Source organism: Cnephaeus nilssonii (assembly GCF_951640355.1).
Source record: "Cnephaeus nilssonii genome assembly, chromosome: 4".
NCBI lineage: Eukaryota > Metazoa > Chordata > Mammalia > Chiroptera > Vespertilionidae > Cnephaeus > Cnephaeus nilssonii.
Window position 1 is genome coordinate 106,597,518 of NC_137075.1, and position 18,478 is coordinate 106,615,995.

The 18,478-nt window shown below is 58.1% G+C and overlaps 1 protein-coding gene across 1 annotated transcript; it reads right to left on the reverse strand.

Moving 5' to 3' along the window:
* Positions 1–1,709: 1,709 nt before the first annotated feature.
* LOC307098857 (alpha-1-antitrypsin-like) lies at positions 1,710–10,527 on the reverse strand. Its single transcript, XM_079769982.1, has 5 exons — positions 10,413–10,527; positions 6,795–7,441; positions 5,079–5,349; positions 4,115–4,262; positions 1,710–1,976 (listed from the first exon to the last, which is right to left on the reverse strand). Exons 2-5 carry the CDS (start codon positions 7,435–7,437, stop codon positions 1,785–1,787), a joined length of 1,254 nt encoding a protein of 417 aa, XP_079626108.1. The 5' UTR covers positions 7,438–7,441; positions 10,413–10,527; the 3' UTR covers positions 1,710–1,784.
* Between the last annotated feature and the right edge of the window lie 7,951 nt (positions 10,528–18,478).

Sequence of the window (18,478 nt, forward strand, 5' to 3'; positions counted from 1 at the left end):
CAAATAAATCCCTGGCACTGGTGCCCTGCTCTGCTGCCCTTTGAAAGCTGTTTTAAGTATCCGATGTGAACCTCACACCAAGGCCAGGGAGGGTTTATATTCATACTAGAGGCCTGATGCACGAAATTCGTGCAAGAGTAGGCCTTTGCAGCCCTGGCTTCGTCCAGACAGTCGTCCGGATGGTTGTTCTGCTCTTCGGTCTAATTAGCATATTCGCTCTTTATTATATAGGATTATTATATAGGATGGGGATATACTGTGGCTCAGAGAGGTTTGGCGACTTCTCTAGTCACAGCCCTGGAAAGTGGCAGAGTCTGGACTTGACCCAGGTCCTTAGATCCTCAGGGCTGGCATCATTGTAGGTGTTTGACAATGTCGTATCGTTACTGGAATTAGTGGAAGTTGGAAGTCTCCAGGCGGGGAAGACTCAAGAGGATAGGAAGCTTATTTGGGAAACAGTTGAATCTCCATCCATTATGTTAATAATGTGAAACTGCACATATGTGGCCATTGTGACTTAAAAAGTGTAAATTTCTGTGACTCATCCTTGTCCTGTAGGTGGACATTCATGCCCAGTGCGTGGCTCAGACTGTGGTTCTGAGGTTTGTGTGGGATGGGGTCCTTCTACCTCTGTCCCCGATCCCAGGCCAAGCCCATTCCCGAGAGCTCAGGGAGCTGACTCCTCCAGGCTGTGGGACCAGGGTGTGTGTGTGTGTGTGTGTGTGTGTGTGTCGCGGTGGGGGGGGTGTGGGGGCCTGCTCTCAGGACGGCCTCCAACTGGGGTCCAGGAGCTGTGGTCTCCCTCTGAGGACCACAGGGACACCATGGGGCAGGAACAAGGCAAGTTGAAATGTGTCCCCTTCAAGAGCTCAGTCCGGGAAGGGCAGGCGGGCCGGTGGGGTCGCTGCCTACTGTGCTTCCCCTCCCATGATGAAGGAATCATTGTAATGACTTTGCAGAGCCTCCCAGGACATCCTGGCCACGTGGTGAGGGGACAGGAGGACGTAGGGAACGTGTCTTGGGGGGTAACTGTCCCTCTGAGTTTGAGCAGGTGATGCCAACCCGACCAGAGACTCTCTTCTTCACCTGGGACAAGTGACCCGCGTCTAGGACAGCGTATCTGAGGGTCCCGGGGAGAGAGAGAGTGACAAGGGCAGAGTGCGTGTTCCCCGTCCAGCTCTTTGGAAAGGACTCCTGGAGAGAGACCTGTGTGTGGTCGGGGCCCAGCCTGGCTCAGGAGACTCTGGGATGAGAGGGGACCTGGCTTCTCCCTCTGCCTCTGTGCTGGACACGCAGCAGCTCAGTGCCCCCGTGGGAGCTGCCTGCGCTGGGGCACCGGGAGGCGGCCTGGTGGTGGGCGAGCAGCCCTGCACGGGGAGGGCCTCCCAGGGGCACAGGGTGGGGCTTGGCAAGAGGACCCTGCGGATGTTTGGTGGAGGGGCCACGGCTGGACTCTGAGCCATGCAATGCCCCCTGGGCACTTTCCAGGCACGACTGGCACCTGGGGCTTTTCCGAGGTGATGGGCAGAGGCAGCAGGCCGTGCTGTCAGCAGCCGCACATCCGGCCCCGCACAGGGCTGGACGGTGTACATGTCTAATAAATACCAGCACAGTGGGTACGTGACATACCCCTCCTGCCCCCCCCCCCCCATGTAGAGAGGGGAGACTCGGGGACAGGAGGAGGAGGGATTGGCACGTCACACTCCAGCTTGGGCCAGGCTAGTCACTTTATTGTCACCTTTGGAGGGGACCTGCCTGGGTGGGAGGCTGAGCCAGAGAGGCAGCTATTTCAGGGTGGGATTCACCACCTTGCCCACGAAGAGGGGGGCTTTGGTGTCTCTATCATAGATGGCCAGGACGAAGGGCCTGTTGAACTCAACATTCGGGGGCATCGACATCGGAATGGCTTCCAGAAATGTGGCCCCGGAAGCTTCGGTCCCCTTCTCATCCAGGGTCAGCACAGCCTTATGCACGGCCTGGAGGGGAGAGAGCAGAGCTGTGGTCTCAGTGACACAGGCAAACCCCACCCCGGCCTGGGAGCTCGGCCAGGGAGGGCCGCGGTGCCGGGGAGGGGAGGCTTCCCGGGCCCGTCCCCACCAGCTGTCCCTCCTTCCAGGCCCCCCTGCAGGGGACACCAGGCCCCCCACCGCAGGGGACACCAGGCCCCCCACCGCAGGGGACACCAGGCCCCCCACCACAGGGGACACCAGTCCTCCCACCACAGGGGACACCAGGCCCCCCCACCACAGGGGACACCAGGCCGCCCACCGCAGGGGACACCAGGCCGCCCACCACAGGGGACACCAGGCCCCCCACCGCAGGGGACACCAGGCCCCCCACCACAGGGGACACCAGGCCCCCCACCGCAGGAGACACCAGGCCCCCCACCGCAGGGGACACCAGGCCCCCCACCGCAGGGGACACCAGGCCCCCCACCACAGGGGACACCAGGCCCCCCACCACAGGGGACACCAGGCCCCCCACCACAGGGGACACCAGGCCCCCCACCACAGGGGACACCAGGCCCCCCACCGCAGGAGACACCAGGCCCCCCACCGCAGGGGACACCAGGCCCCCCACCGCAGGGGACACCAGGCCCCCCACCGCAGGGGACACCAGGCCGCCCACCGCAGGGGACACCAGGCCGCCCACCGCAGGGGACACCAGGCCCCCCACCGCAGGAGACACCAGGCCCCCCACCGCAGGGGACACCAGGCCGCCCACCGCAGGGGACACCAGGCCCCCCACCGCAGGGGACACCAGGCCCCCCACTGCAGGAGACACCAGGCCCCCCACCGCAGGGGACACCAGGCCCCCCACCGCAGGGGACACCAGGCCCCCTACCACAGGGGACACCAGGCCCCCCACCACAGGGGACACCAGGCCCCCCACCACAGGGGTCACCAGTCCTCCCACCGCAGGGGACACCAGGCCCCCCACCGCAGGGGTCACCAGTCCTCCCACCACAGGGGACACCAGGCCCCCCACCGCAGGGGTCACCAGTCCTCCCACCACAGGGGACACCAGGCCCCCCACCGCAGGGGACACCAGGCCCCCCACCGCAGGGGTCACCAGTCCTCCCACCACAGGAGACACCAGGCCCCCCACCGCAGGGGTCACCAGTCCTCCCACCACAGGGGACACCAGGCCCCCCACCGCAGGAGACACCAGGCCCCCCACCACAGAGGACACCAGGCCCCCCACCACAGGGGACACCAGGCCCCCCACCACAGGGGACACCAGGCCCCCCACCACAGGGGACACCAGGCCCCCCACCACAGGGGACACCAGGCCCCCCACCGCAGGGGTCACCAGTCCTCCCACCACAGGGGACACCAGGCCCCCCACCGCAGGGGTCACCAGTCCTCCCACCACAGGGGACACCAGGCCCCCCACCGCAGGGGTCACCAGTCCTCCCACCACAGGGGACACCAGGCCTCTCCACTTCTCCAGGCCTTTGCCGACTCCACCTGCGCACCCTCAGGCCTCCGGACCAACATTCTCATCCTCCCTGCAAACAGCCCCACCTCAGGAGGTAGAAGCCGGACTTGGACTTTCTGTCCCTGGGCGTGTCTCTTGTTTCTAGTGTCCGATTGTAAGCTCCTTGGGGACCAGGGCGTAGATGGGGACCCCTTCATAGCGTCCAGTCCACAGTCAGGCACTCAGTTTGTAGCCAGTACTGAGCCGCAGTTGTTGCTGGGGTCCCCTCAGTTCTCCTGATTAGTGGCATCTTTAGCCCAGTCACTCATTAACTTGGCTTGCTGATTTATCAATAGCTCCCAATGTCACAGGAAGGGCGGGTGGGGGGGGATTCCTTTGAAATCCCTGACCCTCAGTCTGACTTGGTAAATATGGGCCCACCGAGGCCCAAAGAGGAGAAGACCCTGACCAGAGATGAGACAGAGGGTCAGTGACACCGCCTCAGAGGACGTCCCTAAAGGGCCAGGACACAGGAGCCACCCCTCCCTCGGGCGCCTGAGCACGTCCCAGCCTTGGTGAGTCCAATGGCCTTCCCCAGAGACCTCGGTCTGCGGGGTGTTTGTGCCCCTTCGTCCCCTCCCCTGGGCTGCAGCCCGCACACATTGTGCCCTGTGGACACCAGGGACAGGCTCACCTTGGACAGCTTCAGGGGAACCTCCTCGCTGATCCCCGAGAGCTCAGCCCCATTACTGAAGACCTTGGTGATGCCCATTTCTCCCAGGATGGCTTTGAGATCGTAGGTTCCAGAAATGGACAGTTTGGGCATACTCAGACTGGCAGACCTGTGAAGATGGTTAGAAAAGAAAGGAATTTCATAACATGGAAAGTTTCTTTTCTGTCATTTCTCCCACTTCTCTTGTTTCCCCTGGGAACAGTGTGGCCCCAGAAGGTCTGACAGGAGCGAGCTGCCTGGCGTTCGGGCCCTCTTGGACCCAATCAGGTTCAGCCCCTCCTTGCTCTCTGTTCTCAGTCTCCGGTGAAGGCACCCAGGATGGGGCTTCCTGGGTGGGGCCTTACTACGTCTCTCTTAACTTTCACCTCAGACTGTTGTGTATTTTTGTATTCATTTATATATACATTTATAATGTATTCTTTTCTATGTTATTGATTTTGTCCATTTGTTTTACATTCTGATTTATTTGGTTATGTTTGCATTGCACACATCTATGTATTTACATATAGTTTATAATGTGCGTGATGAGCTCTGCATGAGGATCGGCATCTGTGAGCGCAGAGCGATGTGCACTGACTTGGGGCACATGCTCCAGTATCACTTTACCCCAGGCCCGGTGAAACCACGCGCTGGCGGCCTCGGAGCAGGCAGCCTCCCACACCGTGCCTGCGCAGCGTGGACTCTATCCTCACGCCACATGTGGCTGCTGCCTCTCAGGGCGCGTTGGTGCTGCTCTCCCTGCACCCACCGCTGGCACCGCTCTCACGGGGGTGCTGCCGGAGCTGACCCTGGCCTCTGTCTGGAAGCTCGGGGTCACGCACAGTTGTTTGACCCACAGGGTGTGGTCCATTCTCACAACCCCATCCCCCCACCCCCACCCCTGCCAGGCAGGAGGGGCAAGCCAGCCGCAGGTCAGGGACGTCACCTGTGGTATCCCCTTTCCAGGGACATGCTGAGGTCCTCCTTGGTGAGCAGGGCCTCCATGTGGTGCAGCTTCCCCTCGTCGGGCAGGATGAAGAAGGCGGTGGCGTTGCCCACGTAGTCCATGAGCAGCACCCAGCTGGAGAGCTTGCTGCAGTAGTGCAGGTTGTACATGCCCAGGCGCTTCATCATGGGCACCTTGACCGTGGTGGCCTTGTCCACGTGGAAGTCCTCCTCGGTGGTCTGCTCAGCATCGAAGGGCTTCACCCATTTGCCTGGAGAGAGGTGAAGGTGCTGGTCAGCCAGGGGAGGGGAGGGTTAGGTACCCGTGGCAGAACGCAGGAGCCCTGAGCCTCCTGCGTGAGAGGGCTCTCTCTGAGCCTCAGCTTCCCCATCTGTCAGCTGAAAGGGACCTCAGCTCACTGACAGGACTTCAGTGGGGACAAAGCCGGCTGGAGGAGGGTCCACGGTGTCTATATTGTAGAGGCTCAGGGTGCCAGCCTGGCTGGGCAGAGTAAGCATGTGAACTTGTATTTCATGCCTATTTTCTAGTAATGGAGGGTTGCTCAGAAGGGGCTAAATGAAAGTGATTGGCATCAGTCGTACTTGGCAGCTCCTGGCCTGAGTCTCCTGCCCCTTGCCTCGGGTTCTTAGCATTCGGGGAAATCACCCTTGTTCTTCCTCTAACGGCCTTTCCTGGACCAACATGTGAGACGCGGAGGCCTGGGCACCCCCTCTGCTATTCCAAGAGACCATGACCATCCTGCCAGGTGAGAGTGCACAGGAGTCTCGGGGAGCCCTGAGCCCCTTTCTCATTGGATGGAAGGTGGAGACTGAGGCTGCAGAGGGGACAAGACCGGCCTGGGGTCCCACCGCTCAGCTGGGGCCCAGGATGTGCTGACTCTGGCCTTGGCGCTCTCCAGGGCATTTTCGGCCCCAGGTCAAGGAGCCCACAGAGAGAAGGAAGCAGCCCCTGACCTTGCCTCTCACCTGCCTGCCCCAGGCTACTACCAGGGATGTTTCAACAGCCTCAGAATGTGCTCTGGGACCCAGAGGTTTCTGGCATTTTCTTCACTCAGAGGGAGGAAGGCAGGCCGAGAGTCAAGTTCAGTTGAGCACCCACATTGTGAGCCTGTAGTCCCATGTTCTTTGTGACATGCGTGCTCCTCACAGAAACCTGACAACAGGGATTACTGTGTTCATGTTCCAGGTAGGGAACTCGAACCTCAGAGAGGTACAGAGACTTGCCGAGAGCCAGGCACTGGCGGTGGTGGAGGCAGGATTGACCCTGTCTTTCTGACTCTAAAGCCGCCACTCCTCCCCCGACACTAGAGTGGCCCAGGAGACCTTCTTCGTTTTCACACTCTGCTAACGAGTGTTTGTCTGGCTCTGTGTGTGTGTGTGTGTGTGTGGTGGTGGTGGGGGGCACATTGCATATTGTACCTCTGTCCCTGGTGGGGATTTACAATGCACGTGGAACAGGCACAAAGGCTCTGGCACGTCCTGCAGGGAAGATGATGCTCTGACTGCTGACCCTTCGATGGCTGACCTGACTTGATGAGGGGCGTTTTCTGTGGTTGTGTGGGGAGAATGGGATCCCCCTGCCCAGATGCACAGTCACATGGCATCCTGCACCGCCCAGGAAAGCTTAGGAGCTGATGTTTGAGAATGTTTTTGGACGTTTCCTTGGAAACCACTGCGGTTGGGGGTACCACCTTACCTTTAAAGAAGATGTAATTCACCAGAGCAAACACTGTGTCTTCAGCAAGCTCTTGGACCAGATCCACGATTTTCCCTTGGGTCCCCTTCTCTACGTAGTCGTTGATTTGTTTCTTGGCCTCTTCGGAGTGCTTGAAGTTGACGGAGAAGGCTTCAGAGTGATACATTTTCTTGACATCCTCCAAAAACTTATCCACCAGCTTCACACTGTCATCGATGAACAAGCCGTTGCCGGTGGTCAGCTGCAGCTGGTTGTCTGGCTGGTTGAGGGTGTGGAGGAGATTCTCAAAGCCTCTGTGGATGTCAGCCTCTGCTCTCTCTGTGAGGTTGAAATCAAGGCCCTCCAGGATCTGGGTGTGAGTGGCGCCCTTGGCCCCCAGGGAGAGCATGGCAAAGGCTGTAGCGATGCTCACTGGGGAGAAGAAGATGTTGGTGGAGTTGGACTGACGGGCCACCTGGCGGTACAGGCCGAAGGCGAAGTCGGCCAGGTTTGGGGCGATCTTGTGGCTGGCGGACTCATGAGCGTGCTCAGCTGCATCTGTGTCCTGGACAGCGTCTCCCTGGAGACCTTCAGCCAGGGAGGCAGGGGCCAGGCAGCACAGGCCGGCCAGCAGGAGGAGGCCCCACGTGATGGAGGACGGCATTGTCCTGAGAGAGAGAGAAGGAGCATCACGCCCAAGTCAGGCCACACAGGGAGTGCCCCTGGCCACTGACTCACACCATGTCCAGCAGCCGGAGCTTCTGCAGCTCCTCCCCCACGCAGCCCCGTGCCAGGCCCGTTCTCCGCCCTCATCACTCAGAGACTCACCGGCATCACACATCCAGAAGGTCTGGGTGTGGAGGCCACCTTCTTGATGCCTCCATTCATACCTGCAGTGACCCTGAGGGGCCAGTGCCAAAGCCCCTATTTCATAATGGGGGAAACTGAGGCGAGGGAGGCATTGAGGGGAGGGATGCATGATGTACACACTGTACATCTCATCACTCAGAGGGAGGAAGGCAGGCTGGGAGCCAAGAAAGCGGGCCCGACCAGGCCAGGGGTGCCTGGATCTGGAGCGGCCCTAGGCGGGCTACGTGGAGGCCCGTTACTGAAGGGGCAGCGCGGCTGCTGCCAGAGGGAGGGACCCTGCCCCAGGACGCCGCCGGTGCTTGGTGGGTGGAGCGAGTCAGTCACAGAGCTGTAACAAGCCTTGGTTTTCCCAGCACTTGAACTTCAGACTCAGCCAGCCATGTCCTCAGTTCTCAGATCCCATGAATGTCAGAACTGTGTCCTGAGGGACCCTGACGTTGGCCTTGAGCCTCCTGTTGGCATCATTTAGCCTTCCAGTCTGTTCCTTACAGCACCAGGGCCCAAGACGTCTGCTGTCTCCTCGCCCTTCTTTCAAAGGCAGCACCGCCCCCCCCTGCCAAGCCTCGTGCTGGGGAAGCCACCGGGGATGAGAAAGTAGGTGGTGCAGTGCCCAGAGGCCTGTGGGCCAGCTTTACAGCACAGACGAGGCTATGGCACGGTGACATTTCCAGGCTGGTGGGAGCAGCCCGGCCAGGGAGGAGGGAGAGGGCGCTACCCCCTTTGCCTGATCTCACACCGTTCCCACCCAGGAGCATAAAGTGAAGGGCTGAGAGTGACCCAGGGGTCCAGGGAAGCACCTGCACCGCAAGGTCAACACCTGCTGACCCCTGGCACTAAACAAGCCCCGTGTGACCCGGCCCTGCCTCTTCTGGGCACGTGGCCTCACTTCTCTGAGCCGCGGCTTCCTGCCTGCAAAGTAGAGAAAAGAGTCTCTCGCAGGCGGAGGTGAGGAACAGACTAGGTGTGGGTGAGGAGGACCCCACACCTGCACGCAGGCAGGGCCTTGCGTGAGAAATGGCCGACTTCTTCCTGCCACGTTGCCATGTTGCCCAGGACCAGGGAAGGGCCCCCTGCTCAGCGAAGACCCACCTCCGAGTTTGGAAAATTTAAAGTCAATTCTCCATGTAGTTATTTATTACCTCTGAGCTCTGCCCAGCAAACATTGGCATCCCTGTCATCATGCTTAGGAAACATCAGGCATTTTAAATGATCTGTTCTCAAAGCCTGCCCTTTGAGGTGGGAATTAGTATTAGCTCCATTTTACAGATGGAGAAATTGAGGCCTACAGAGATTACGTAACTTACTGAGAACCACAGAGCCAATTGCTTACGGAGCTGGGATCAAACCCTAGGCATTTTGATTCTAGAACCTGGCATTTAACCCTTCTCCATGTGTAAAGCTGAAGCCAGAGGCCTTGAAACCAAAAACAGCACAGCTGGCCTGGCCACATGAAGGGGGCAGCATCGCTGGGGCTAAGGTCAGAGACTATGAAGCCCGAGTTCCATCCACTACGAGCTGTGTGACCTTGAACAAGTTACTTAACCTCTCTGAACCTCGAGTTTCTGAAAATGATAAGGTTGCACTTCCTCAGAGAGTTATTGTGCAATTAACTACTTGCAAAGTGCCAAGATGTGCCTGGCGCACGGTCAGCTCTCAGAAGTGTCATTTGTCATTGATTTTGTTGTGGACCTTTCAGAGCACCGTGTGGGAGTCTGGGGGCCTTGACCTTAGTCATGGGCACCTTTGTCACCTCATCTCCAAAATCCAACCCAATGGCAGATAAATCATGTCCTTCCAGCATTCCAGAGATCAAGGCCAGTGGGGTGGGGTGAGAAGAAAGAGGGCCAAGTTTATCTACATTTTGCCCAAGAGGACAGAGAGGTTGAATAACTGTCCACGGTCCCCCAGCATCGATGAGGCCAGGAGGCCAGCCCAGGTGTCCTATTCCCTATCTGGTACCTGAGACCTGAGACAATTAATGTTGACCGTGGGCCTGGGATCAGGGGCATGGGTTCTGGAACTAGGTGGGCGGGGCTTGGATCCTGGATGGTGTGTAAATTGGGGCTGAAGAACTTCTCTGTCCTCACCGTCCTCATCTGTAAAATGGGGCTAACCATGGGAACCACCTCAGAAGGTTGCTGAGAGGCTTAAAGGCGGGACTGCACGTAAGGAGCTCAATGCCGTCTGTTCAGAGCAAGGGCTCTGGAGCGCAGCCAGAAGCGCCTGCAATGGCCCCTCCCAGGGCTCCCCATCTCGCACCATATGCGAGGGTGGCCAGAGCCCACTTGCACAGGGGGGCCCATTTTGATGCCTCGGGGCTGAGCCTGGCACAGTTCCCCTCGTTTCTGCAGAGGATGGAGGCCCGTGAGTGGCTGGAACTCCGGGCTTCCAGTCTGGCCTGGCTCCTCCCCCGCTACATTAACTGGGGTTCCTCACGGTCCCTCTCTGGGCCCTAACCTTCTCAACTGTAGAAGGGGAAAAAGATACCCCCCCAGGGGCCGGGGAGGGGAGAGCTGGAGGGGCCAACAGAAACGCCCCTCCTGGGCCCAGGCCACCAGAGCCAGGCCCCACTCCCACTTCTGTGTACAGAGGGCCAGTTATTCACCAGTGAGTATGAAGAGGCCCAGCAAGCTGAGGGAGCAGGACAGGACCTCCAGGAATGCTGTTACTATGACAACAGAGCCCACCCCACCCTGCTCCATCCTCCCTGCATCCCCGGGGCTGTCTGAGGCCCCTCCAGCGGCTTTCCCCGGGGGAAGGCATACTTACGATTGACTGTCCCAGGCCGGGGCTGGTGACCAAGGCTGAGGAGACAGAGCCCTGTCCTCGTCCGTATTTAAGCAGTAGACTCAGGGGGCGCTGGGGGAGGCTGCTGGTGAATATTAACCAAGGTCAACTGTTATCAGAGGAGCAAACAGGGACTAAGTCCATCTGCTGGACACCGAGCTGCCGCCCCCGCTGCCTGTGTGAGCCCCGCCCGGGCGCGCAGGCCTCGGCTCTACAGACCAAAGGATGTCATTGTGCTGCTCATAAACCGCAGCGTCCTGCGTCCGGGTGGGGCGGCATGACTCAGGCACTTTGGGACGACCTTTCCTGGCGCCCCACTCCCACTGGGGCGCTGCCGTTCACTGAGCTGCCTCCAAACGCCTGCTGCTGAAGGCACACTGCAGCCCTGGGGGTGGGGGCAGCGGCTCATGTGCCCATTTGGCAGACAGGGACTGAGGCCCAGAGCGGAGGGGCTGCTCCTTCCAAATCACTAAGCCAGCCTCGGATGCAGAAACTCAGCTTCCTGAGGAGAAGGTGGGGTGTGCCGGTGGTGACAGCCACCTTAGGCCCATGCGGGTGGCCATGGCACAGGTGAGGGGTGAGAGAGTCAGTCCAGATAGAAGAGCCGCTGCTGGAGGTGTTTCCGTCCCACTTCCTAGCGTGGTTGCCGGGCATGTGCAGGATGACTTCTGTAAAGGGCTGGTCTGCTCAGCCCGCCCTCCAGGCTTCTCTGAACCCGGAGGCCCAGTTCCTGGGCAGCCCCAGGCCTGTTGGTTTCTGCCCCAGACCGTGCAGCCCACGTACCTGGGGTTTTCCTCAGAGACGTGGTCTGTTTTGGAGCTATCGCAGGCCCTTTAGAGGCACTGGTGGGGTTGGGGGTGTGGTACAGGGTTGAGGCCAGGTGGGGTTGGGGGTGTGGTACAGGGTTGAGGCCAGGTGGGGTTGGGGGTGTGGTACAGGGTTGAGGCCAGGTGGGGTTGGGGGTGTGGTACAGGGTTGAGGCCAGGTGGGGTTGGGGGTGTGGTACAGGGTTGAGGCCAGGTGGGGTTGGGGGTGTGGTACAGGGTTGAGGCCAGGTGGGGTTGGGGGTACGGTACAGGGTTGAGGCCAGTAGGGTCCCACTTGACTGTGGTCCCTTTAAGAGCCTAAGGCAGCCCTAACCGGTTTGGCTCAGTGGATAGAGCGTCAGCCTTCAGACTCAAGGGTCCCAGGTTCGATTCCGATCAAGGGCATGTACCTTGGTTGCGGGCACATCCCCAGTGGGGGGTGTGCAGGAGGCGGCTGATTGATGTTTCTCTCTCATTGATGTTTCTAACTCTCCCTCTCTCTTCCTTTCTGTAAAAAATCAATAAAAAATATTAAAAAAAAAAAAAGAGCCTAAGGCAGACGCATGACACTCACCACACCCCCTGCCTGTCTGGCACATCTACTCTGGATATTTGATGAAGGAGTGATGAGGGCATTTTCGTCCCTCCTGTCACTGCCCGTGTCCCAGCTGTGGGCTCTGTCAGGTGAATGACCTGCAGGTTCCCCTTGCACACGGCTCAGACCGGAACCCAGCTCCCCCTTCATTGGTTGTGAGGTCTCAGGCAAGCCTTGACCTCCTCGTGGCTCCGTTTCCCATCTGTAAGTGGGGATGAGGACAGTACCCACCCCCGTGGACTGCTGCGAGGATTAAATGCAGCCGTTCACGGCCAGCCCAGAGCCTGAGCCCAGTGCTGTGCGCACAGTAAGCCTTTATGATGTTGCCCGCCCCTGCCCTCCCTGGTGTCATTGGAGGTAGGTGAGGGGCTTTCTAGAAGCTGTCCTCCTGGCTCTCTTGTGCAGTCCTCTCTGTCACCCCTCCCTATGCAGGAGCAGAACTGAGCCCCCCCCCCGCCCCCATTTCACAGTCTGGCTGCAGAGCCCCAACTCTTCCCCTGAGCTGGCAGAATGGGAACTCCCCCCAGGCTCTAGGTCTGCTGGCAGCTGAGAGAGCCAGGCTGTGGCTGAGGTGAGCCTGCCCTCCATACCTCATGGGCATTTCTTCTCCTTCCTGTGCCTCGGTTTCTCCATCTTCACAACGGAGCGCCAAGCCCAGCTGCCCCTCCCAACTCTCGCACTGGATGGCAATGGCCAATCTCGGCCCCTTAGCCCCGTAGCCTGGGGGTTAGTGGGAGGGTACGGCCTGCTCTACCTCCAGTTTCCGACGCTCTGTTGGCAGCCACACCTCCTGCCGTGGCCCGACCTCCCGCTCCTGCTCCTGCTCCTGCTCCTCGGGGCCCTGGGGTGCTGAGGGCCACAGCACACAGGCCACGTGCACCCGGAGCACAGCGCCCCGTCTCTGCTCATCTGGGAGGAAGGAGGCTCTGGGTGGCTGGTGGAGGCAGCAGGCCCGGGAGGGGCAGGGAACTGGGGCAGGAAGTTGCCTTGCACAAAGCTGCCATTTACCAGGGGGACGTTAGATGGCCCTTTCCGGCCCAGGCAGTCCTGCATACCACCTGCTGCTCCTGCCATGTCTGCCTGTGCGACCCAGGCGTGGCCTTGGGAGCTAAGCATCTGAGTTCAACCCTTAACTCCACCGCTGTCTTTTTGTGAGATCTTAGCTACTTTATCTCTCTGTGCCTCAGTTTCCCCATCTGTGAGATGGAGGAGAGGATGGTCACTTCTGCCAGGCTTGTGAAGAGTCAGGGAGATGATGATGTGTGAGAGCTGGACCCTAAGGTGATGCCAGCCATCGCATGATCTTTGGACGTGTTTCTGGACCTGGGAAACCTTGCCCATGGTCCCAGGGGCTGAGCAGGAGGAAACTTGGGGAGCAGCACTCATTGTCCAGGGACAAAGAGCTCATTTTGCTTCTTGAAGGTACAAGGCCAGATGCAATTCCGCGTCGGCGTGGGTTGGTCGGAGCCACATCGACTTCATTTCACCTCTCTGAGCTTCAGGTCCCTTGTCTGTAAAAGGGGGGTCATGTGGGTCTCTTTCTCTTAGGGTTGTGTGAGGCTACACGGGGAGATGCTTGTGGGGCGTTTCCCAGCAGGCCTGCTCTGCTCTGCCAGCATCGCCGACATGTCTTACAACCCGTTTCACTGAGCAGGTCAGTCAGATGTTTCAGGTTTTCTCTCCCAGGAGAAGAATTGAGTTCACACATCAGCTCAGTTCATCTTGGCGTCCTGTGAATCTGCCAACCTGCAGCAGCCTGGTGGGCCCTCCTCCTTCCTCCTCTCTCCGGGGCCCCTTCCTGTGTGCGGTTCTTGCTTTTTCTGGAACAATTTGGCTCATTCACAGCTTCTTGTTTTCACTCCTCATCCCTACCTGCTAGAGGAAAAGAAGTGAATCTATGCAGCATACGTGGCAATATATTCAACAGAAGGAATAAAGCACTCACCTCTAGCTTCATCCCCTACTGGTTAACATTTAAAAAAGAACCAATGTTTTCATTAAAAAAGTAACCAGTGCCTGGCCAGCATGGCTCAGTGGTTGAGTATCGGCCTATATAACCAGGAGGTCACGGTTTGCTTCCTGGGTAGGGCACATGCCCAGGTTTTGGTCTTGATCCTCAGTGTGGGGCGTGCAGGAGGCAGCTGATCAGTGGTTCTCTCTCAACATTGATGTTTCTATGTCTCTCTCCCTCTTCCTTCCTCTCTGAAATCAATTTTTAAAAAAGTAACCTTTTTTACATTTTAACTTTACCCTTTTGACCTTATGGCCTATAGTGGCCATGCTGGACTTCCGGCCGTTAGGAGACTCAGCTTGTCCTGTTGAACTATTTTTGGTGTTTGTTCCCGTGAGGACGCTCAGGTCGCCACACTGTGGCCAGCGGTGCTCCTCTGAGTTCTCTCCCTTTGGCGGCCCTTGCTGACACTGCGCAAAGCCCGTGCCTGCTTCCTCGCCCGGCACCCCGTCCCAGGCCCATCTTCATTTTCTCCTGCCCTGGACCTGGTGTCAGAGGCCCTCGAGGGGGCTGTGGGAGGCCCCCAAGGACTTTGGGACTTGTTTCTCAGGAAAATGCAAGCCCCGCGTGGGTGGCTCAATTAGCGGAGAGCAATAGGCTCTTCAGGGTTGCCCAACTCCGACCTTGGCCGGAATGGGTCAATTCCCCTGGCGTCATCTTTCCTGTTGACTTGAAGCCGGTCTGTTTGCTCGGGTTTAACAGTCTCCCACGGCTTTCATTTTGCAACACAGCCTCAGGCCACCTCCGCGGTGTGCCTGCCGCCACCTGCACTTCCCGAGCACGTGCTGCTTGCCAGCTTCCGTGTCAGTGCTGCGCAGTGGGTCCCAATGGTACCCACTCAGTGGAGATGGGGAAACGGAGGCACAGGGCGTAACCATGATGCCTGCTTTTGTATGGCCAGCAAACCAAGAATGGTTTCTACATTTTTAAATGGTTGAGAAAAAACATCAAAGGGAGCACAGTATTTGGTGCCACAGAAGTGACATGGAATTCAGTTTTCAGTGTCCATGTGGGAGGTTTGATGGGCGCACGGCCACGCCCACGCGTTGATTGTCCATGGCTCTTCTGTGCTACGGTGGCCGAGTGGAGTCGTGACAGAAACCCTGTGGCCTGCAAAACTGGGAATGCCTGCTTGCTGGCCTTTCCAGAACAAATTCCCGTGTCCTGCCCGAGAGAACATCCCATTGGCCACCTCCGTTTGTCTCTAGCTCTATTGCCTGCTGGGCTTTTCTCATCCCCAGTGGACATACCTTTCCCTTCCTCTGCCCACGCTGACTCAGGGACCCCCATTCCACCCAAGACAAACTCATCGGTAAGCCTCCCTGACCTCCGTGGGTTAGGTCTCTCTCCACAGCACGGTGTCCTGTCCCCTTAGAACACAACATAGCAGCTGACAGCCACTGAGCATGTGGTGTGGCCAGACACCACTCTAAGAGACATTACCGCTTTCATCCTCATAGTATGCCCACCAGGTAGATGCTTTTGCTATCCCCATTTTACAGATGAGGAAACTAAGGCCCATAGAGGTCAGTCACCTTGCCCTAGGTCACGGAGCTGGCGAGTGGGGCAGGGGAGATTCGAACCAGGCTGTGTGGCTGCAGGGCAAGGAGGCGGGACCCAAGCTCAGCTCTAAGCCCAGACTGCAGTTACCTGAGGGTAGGGTTGGCTTTTACCCAACTCTCTGTGCTGAGCACAAAACAGGTGCACAAAGGATGCTTGATGAACCTCGTTAAGCGAACGAAGTTGAGTAGAAATGTAGCATTTCCTTAATCAGATGATTAGGGTGTTTGCCAGGGGAACAGTGTGAAAACCTTTATATGCTGAACATGTGTGTGGGGCATGTCACCTCTTAGGTGAACAGCCCACAGCGTTTTGTCTGTCTGAGCTGGAAGCCATCACAGGGGGTGCCCCTCACAGCCAGGACCCCGAGCCTGTTACCCTGCTCGCCCAGCCTGGGCTCCCCCTGCACCCAAAGCTGCTCCGCCGCTGCCTCCTCAGTCTGCCCACGAGAAGAGGGGACACTCATGGCAAAAGGATAGAGGGAGGCTGAGCTGTAAGGCTGCCATGCCACCCGGGAGGGGATTCTGTCATGCCCGCTGTCCCCTCCTTCCTTCTCCCTGCGGCTCAGGAGCGAGTGCAGGGGCCTCTCTCCTTGGCCCCGCTGCCCAGGAGCGGACCCTGCTTTTCCCCACTCCCAGCATCAGCCCAGCTGAAGCGACCCTCCTCTGCTCGGCCTCTGGGTGCCGGGCCCCGGGTGCACAAACTCTCATCTTCCCAAAGCTCTGCAGGGACGGTCCCATTGCTATGTTCACTCTGCAGGCTTCAGCGGGAATAAACAGGAAGACCCGGGACACCTGTTCCGAACCCCGGGACACCTGTCCCTCCGCCTCTCCACGGCTGCCACCTTGATACGCCCACCCGTCATCGCTCCCGGCCTTGATTTCCTATGGATTTATTCTTTTCTTTATTTTTAAAATTTTGTTTTTAAATCTTTTTACTTTTAATCTTTTATCTGTAAACCTTTCAATGTTTAAAAACAAAAACATAATCACAGTAGTGCCACAATTTTTAAAAAGCAAAAGCAAAATCGTAATCCCAAAAACATGTGTCTGTAGTCCCATTGTCGGTGGAAGTGGGGTCCTGCCACAGAGGCGCCAGGGAGGCATTTCTGGGGACCCGCATATGGAGGATGAGGGTTAGTGATAAGATTTATTGGGATGGAAATAAATGACCATCTCCAGGTTCCCGATGTCCCATCTCTGTTTGTCCTGCTCTCGAAAAAGCCCAGCCTCACCCTAGCTGGTTTGGCTCAGTGGATAGAGCGTCAGCCTGCGGACGGAAGGGTCCCAAGTTCGATTCCAGTCAAGGGCACATGCCGGGTTGCAGGCTCGATCCCCAGTAGGGGGCATGCAGGAGGCAGCCAATCAATGATTCTCTATCATCATGGATGTTTCTTTCTCTCTCTCTCTCTCCTTTCCTCTCTGAAATCAATAAAAATATATTTTAAAAAAAGAAAGAAAAAGCCCAGCCTCACCTACATCAGCCCCAGAAATAGGGCCAGCGTCCAGAACTCCTGTGCCGATGCCTCAGTGCAGTTCTGACCCTGGCCCCTCCAGCAAGCTCAGCTGCTGTTCCCCTCTGCGCTTCGGCGGGCGCTGTGCCCGGGCACCGCTCGGAGCCCGTGTGGTCTGCTGAGCGCCCCAGCTGGCTGCCAGGCCCGCGTGGCTGCTATGGAGAGAACACGGGAATGAACAGGGCCAGCGTGTTATAGTGGGGGGAGGGGGCTGGATTTATTCTTACTGAGGTGTTAGTTACATGCGGTAAAACGGTAAATCCTAAATGCACAGCTCAATTCATCTTCACATCTGTGCACATCTGTGTACCCGCCTCTCTGATGGAGGCAGAGCGGGTCTGCCACTCCGTCTCCCCATCTCCCCCAAGGGAACTGCTCTTCAGGGTTAGTTTTGCTCCCCCAGAAGGGCGGATGAACGACAGAACACGCTGTGTGCTTTGTGTGTGTGTGGCTTCTTTGGTTCACATGATGCTTTTGGAATTCACTGGAGTTGCTGCCTGTGTCAGCACGTGGCCAGTTAGTTTCTCTGCTGAGACGTCCGGGCTGTCATCAGCTGTGACCATTCTGCACGTGCTCCCGTGGCATCATGTTACGTGCCTGTGTGAACACGCGCATCTCTCCAGCTGAAATGGCGAGGTTTGGGCAGCGGGCGCTGAGCTTTAGAAGGCGCTGCTCTCCCCTCTCCATCTGCCTGACGTCCCCACGCCCCCAGGACTGGAGTGGGAAGCCCTTCAAGTCCCAGGTCTGCCTTGAAGTGCCGAGACCTGAGTGGGGCCTCCCCCACGCTGTGGGATGGGGATGGTCGTCCGGACCCCACGGGCTCTTGGTGATGGTCAGGATCATTCCCCTGTCTCAGCCTCAAGCTGCATGACGCTGCTTTTCTGGCGGGCAAGAGGAAATTAATTCAGTGAACTGGCTGGGAACAAAAATTCCTCCAGGAATTTAGTGAGAAATCTGTGATTTCCATTCCCCTTAAGCAGGTGGGGGAGGAAGGGGGCTGGTATTTAAGTTTCCACTTTGCACAGTGTTGGCCAAGCAGGGCAAACACCGCTGGTCAACATGGCCTTCTGGGAAGAGGTCTGTGCTGAGCAAACACAGGTGTTTTCTGGGCCTCCCCTGGCCCACGGCCCTCCCCTCTGGCCTCCATGGGGCTAAACAGGAAGCAGGTAGGAGGGGGTTAAAGGAGAAGTGTCCTCCCTCCCTAAGGCTGGAGCCCCAGGCTCCTCAGGCAGGGTGGGGCCATTCAGGGGCTTGAAGGCAAGGCTTTACACACACACACACACACACACACACATGCATGCACACATACATGCAGACATGCACACACAGAAACTCATAGAGAGACATGCTGTCACCCCCACATGGGACTCTGAGACTCCCTTTCTTGTATGAAAAGCTCTGGGAAAATGATGATCCCGATGCTGCCTGGGACAGGGTGGACTTGGGCAAGAACATGGATTTGGGGCTGGTCAGAGCAGCCTCAGTCCACAGTGGACACGTTACTTAACCCCTCCCGGCTTATTTGCAAGCGGAGAGCGGAGTGCTAAAGGTGTAGGGTGGTTT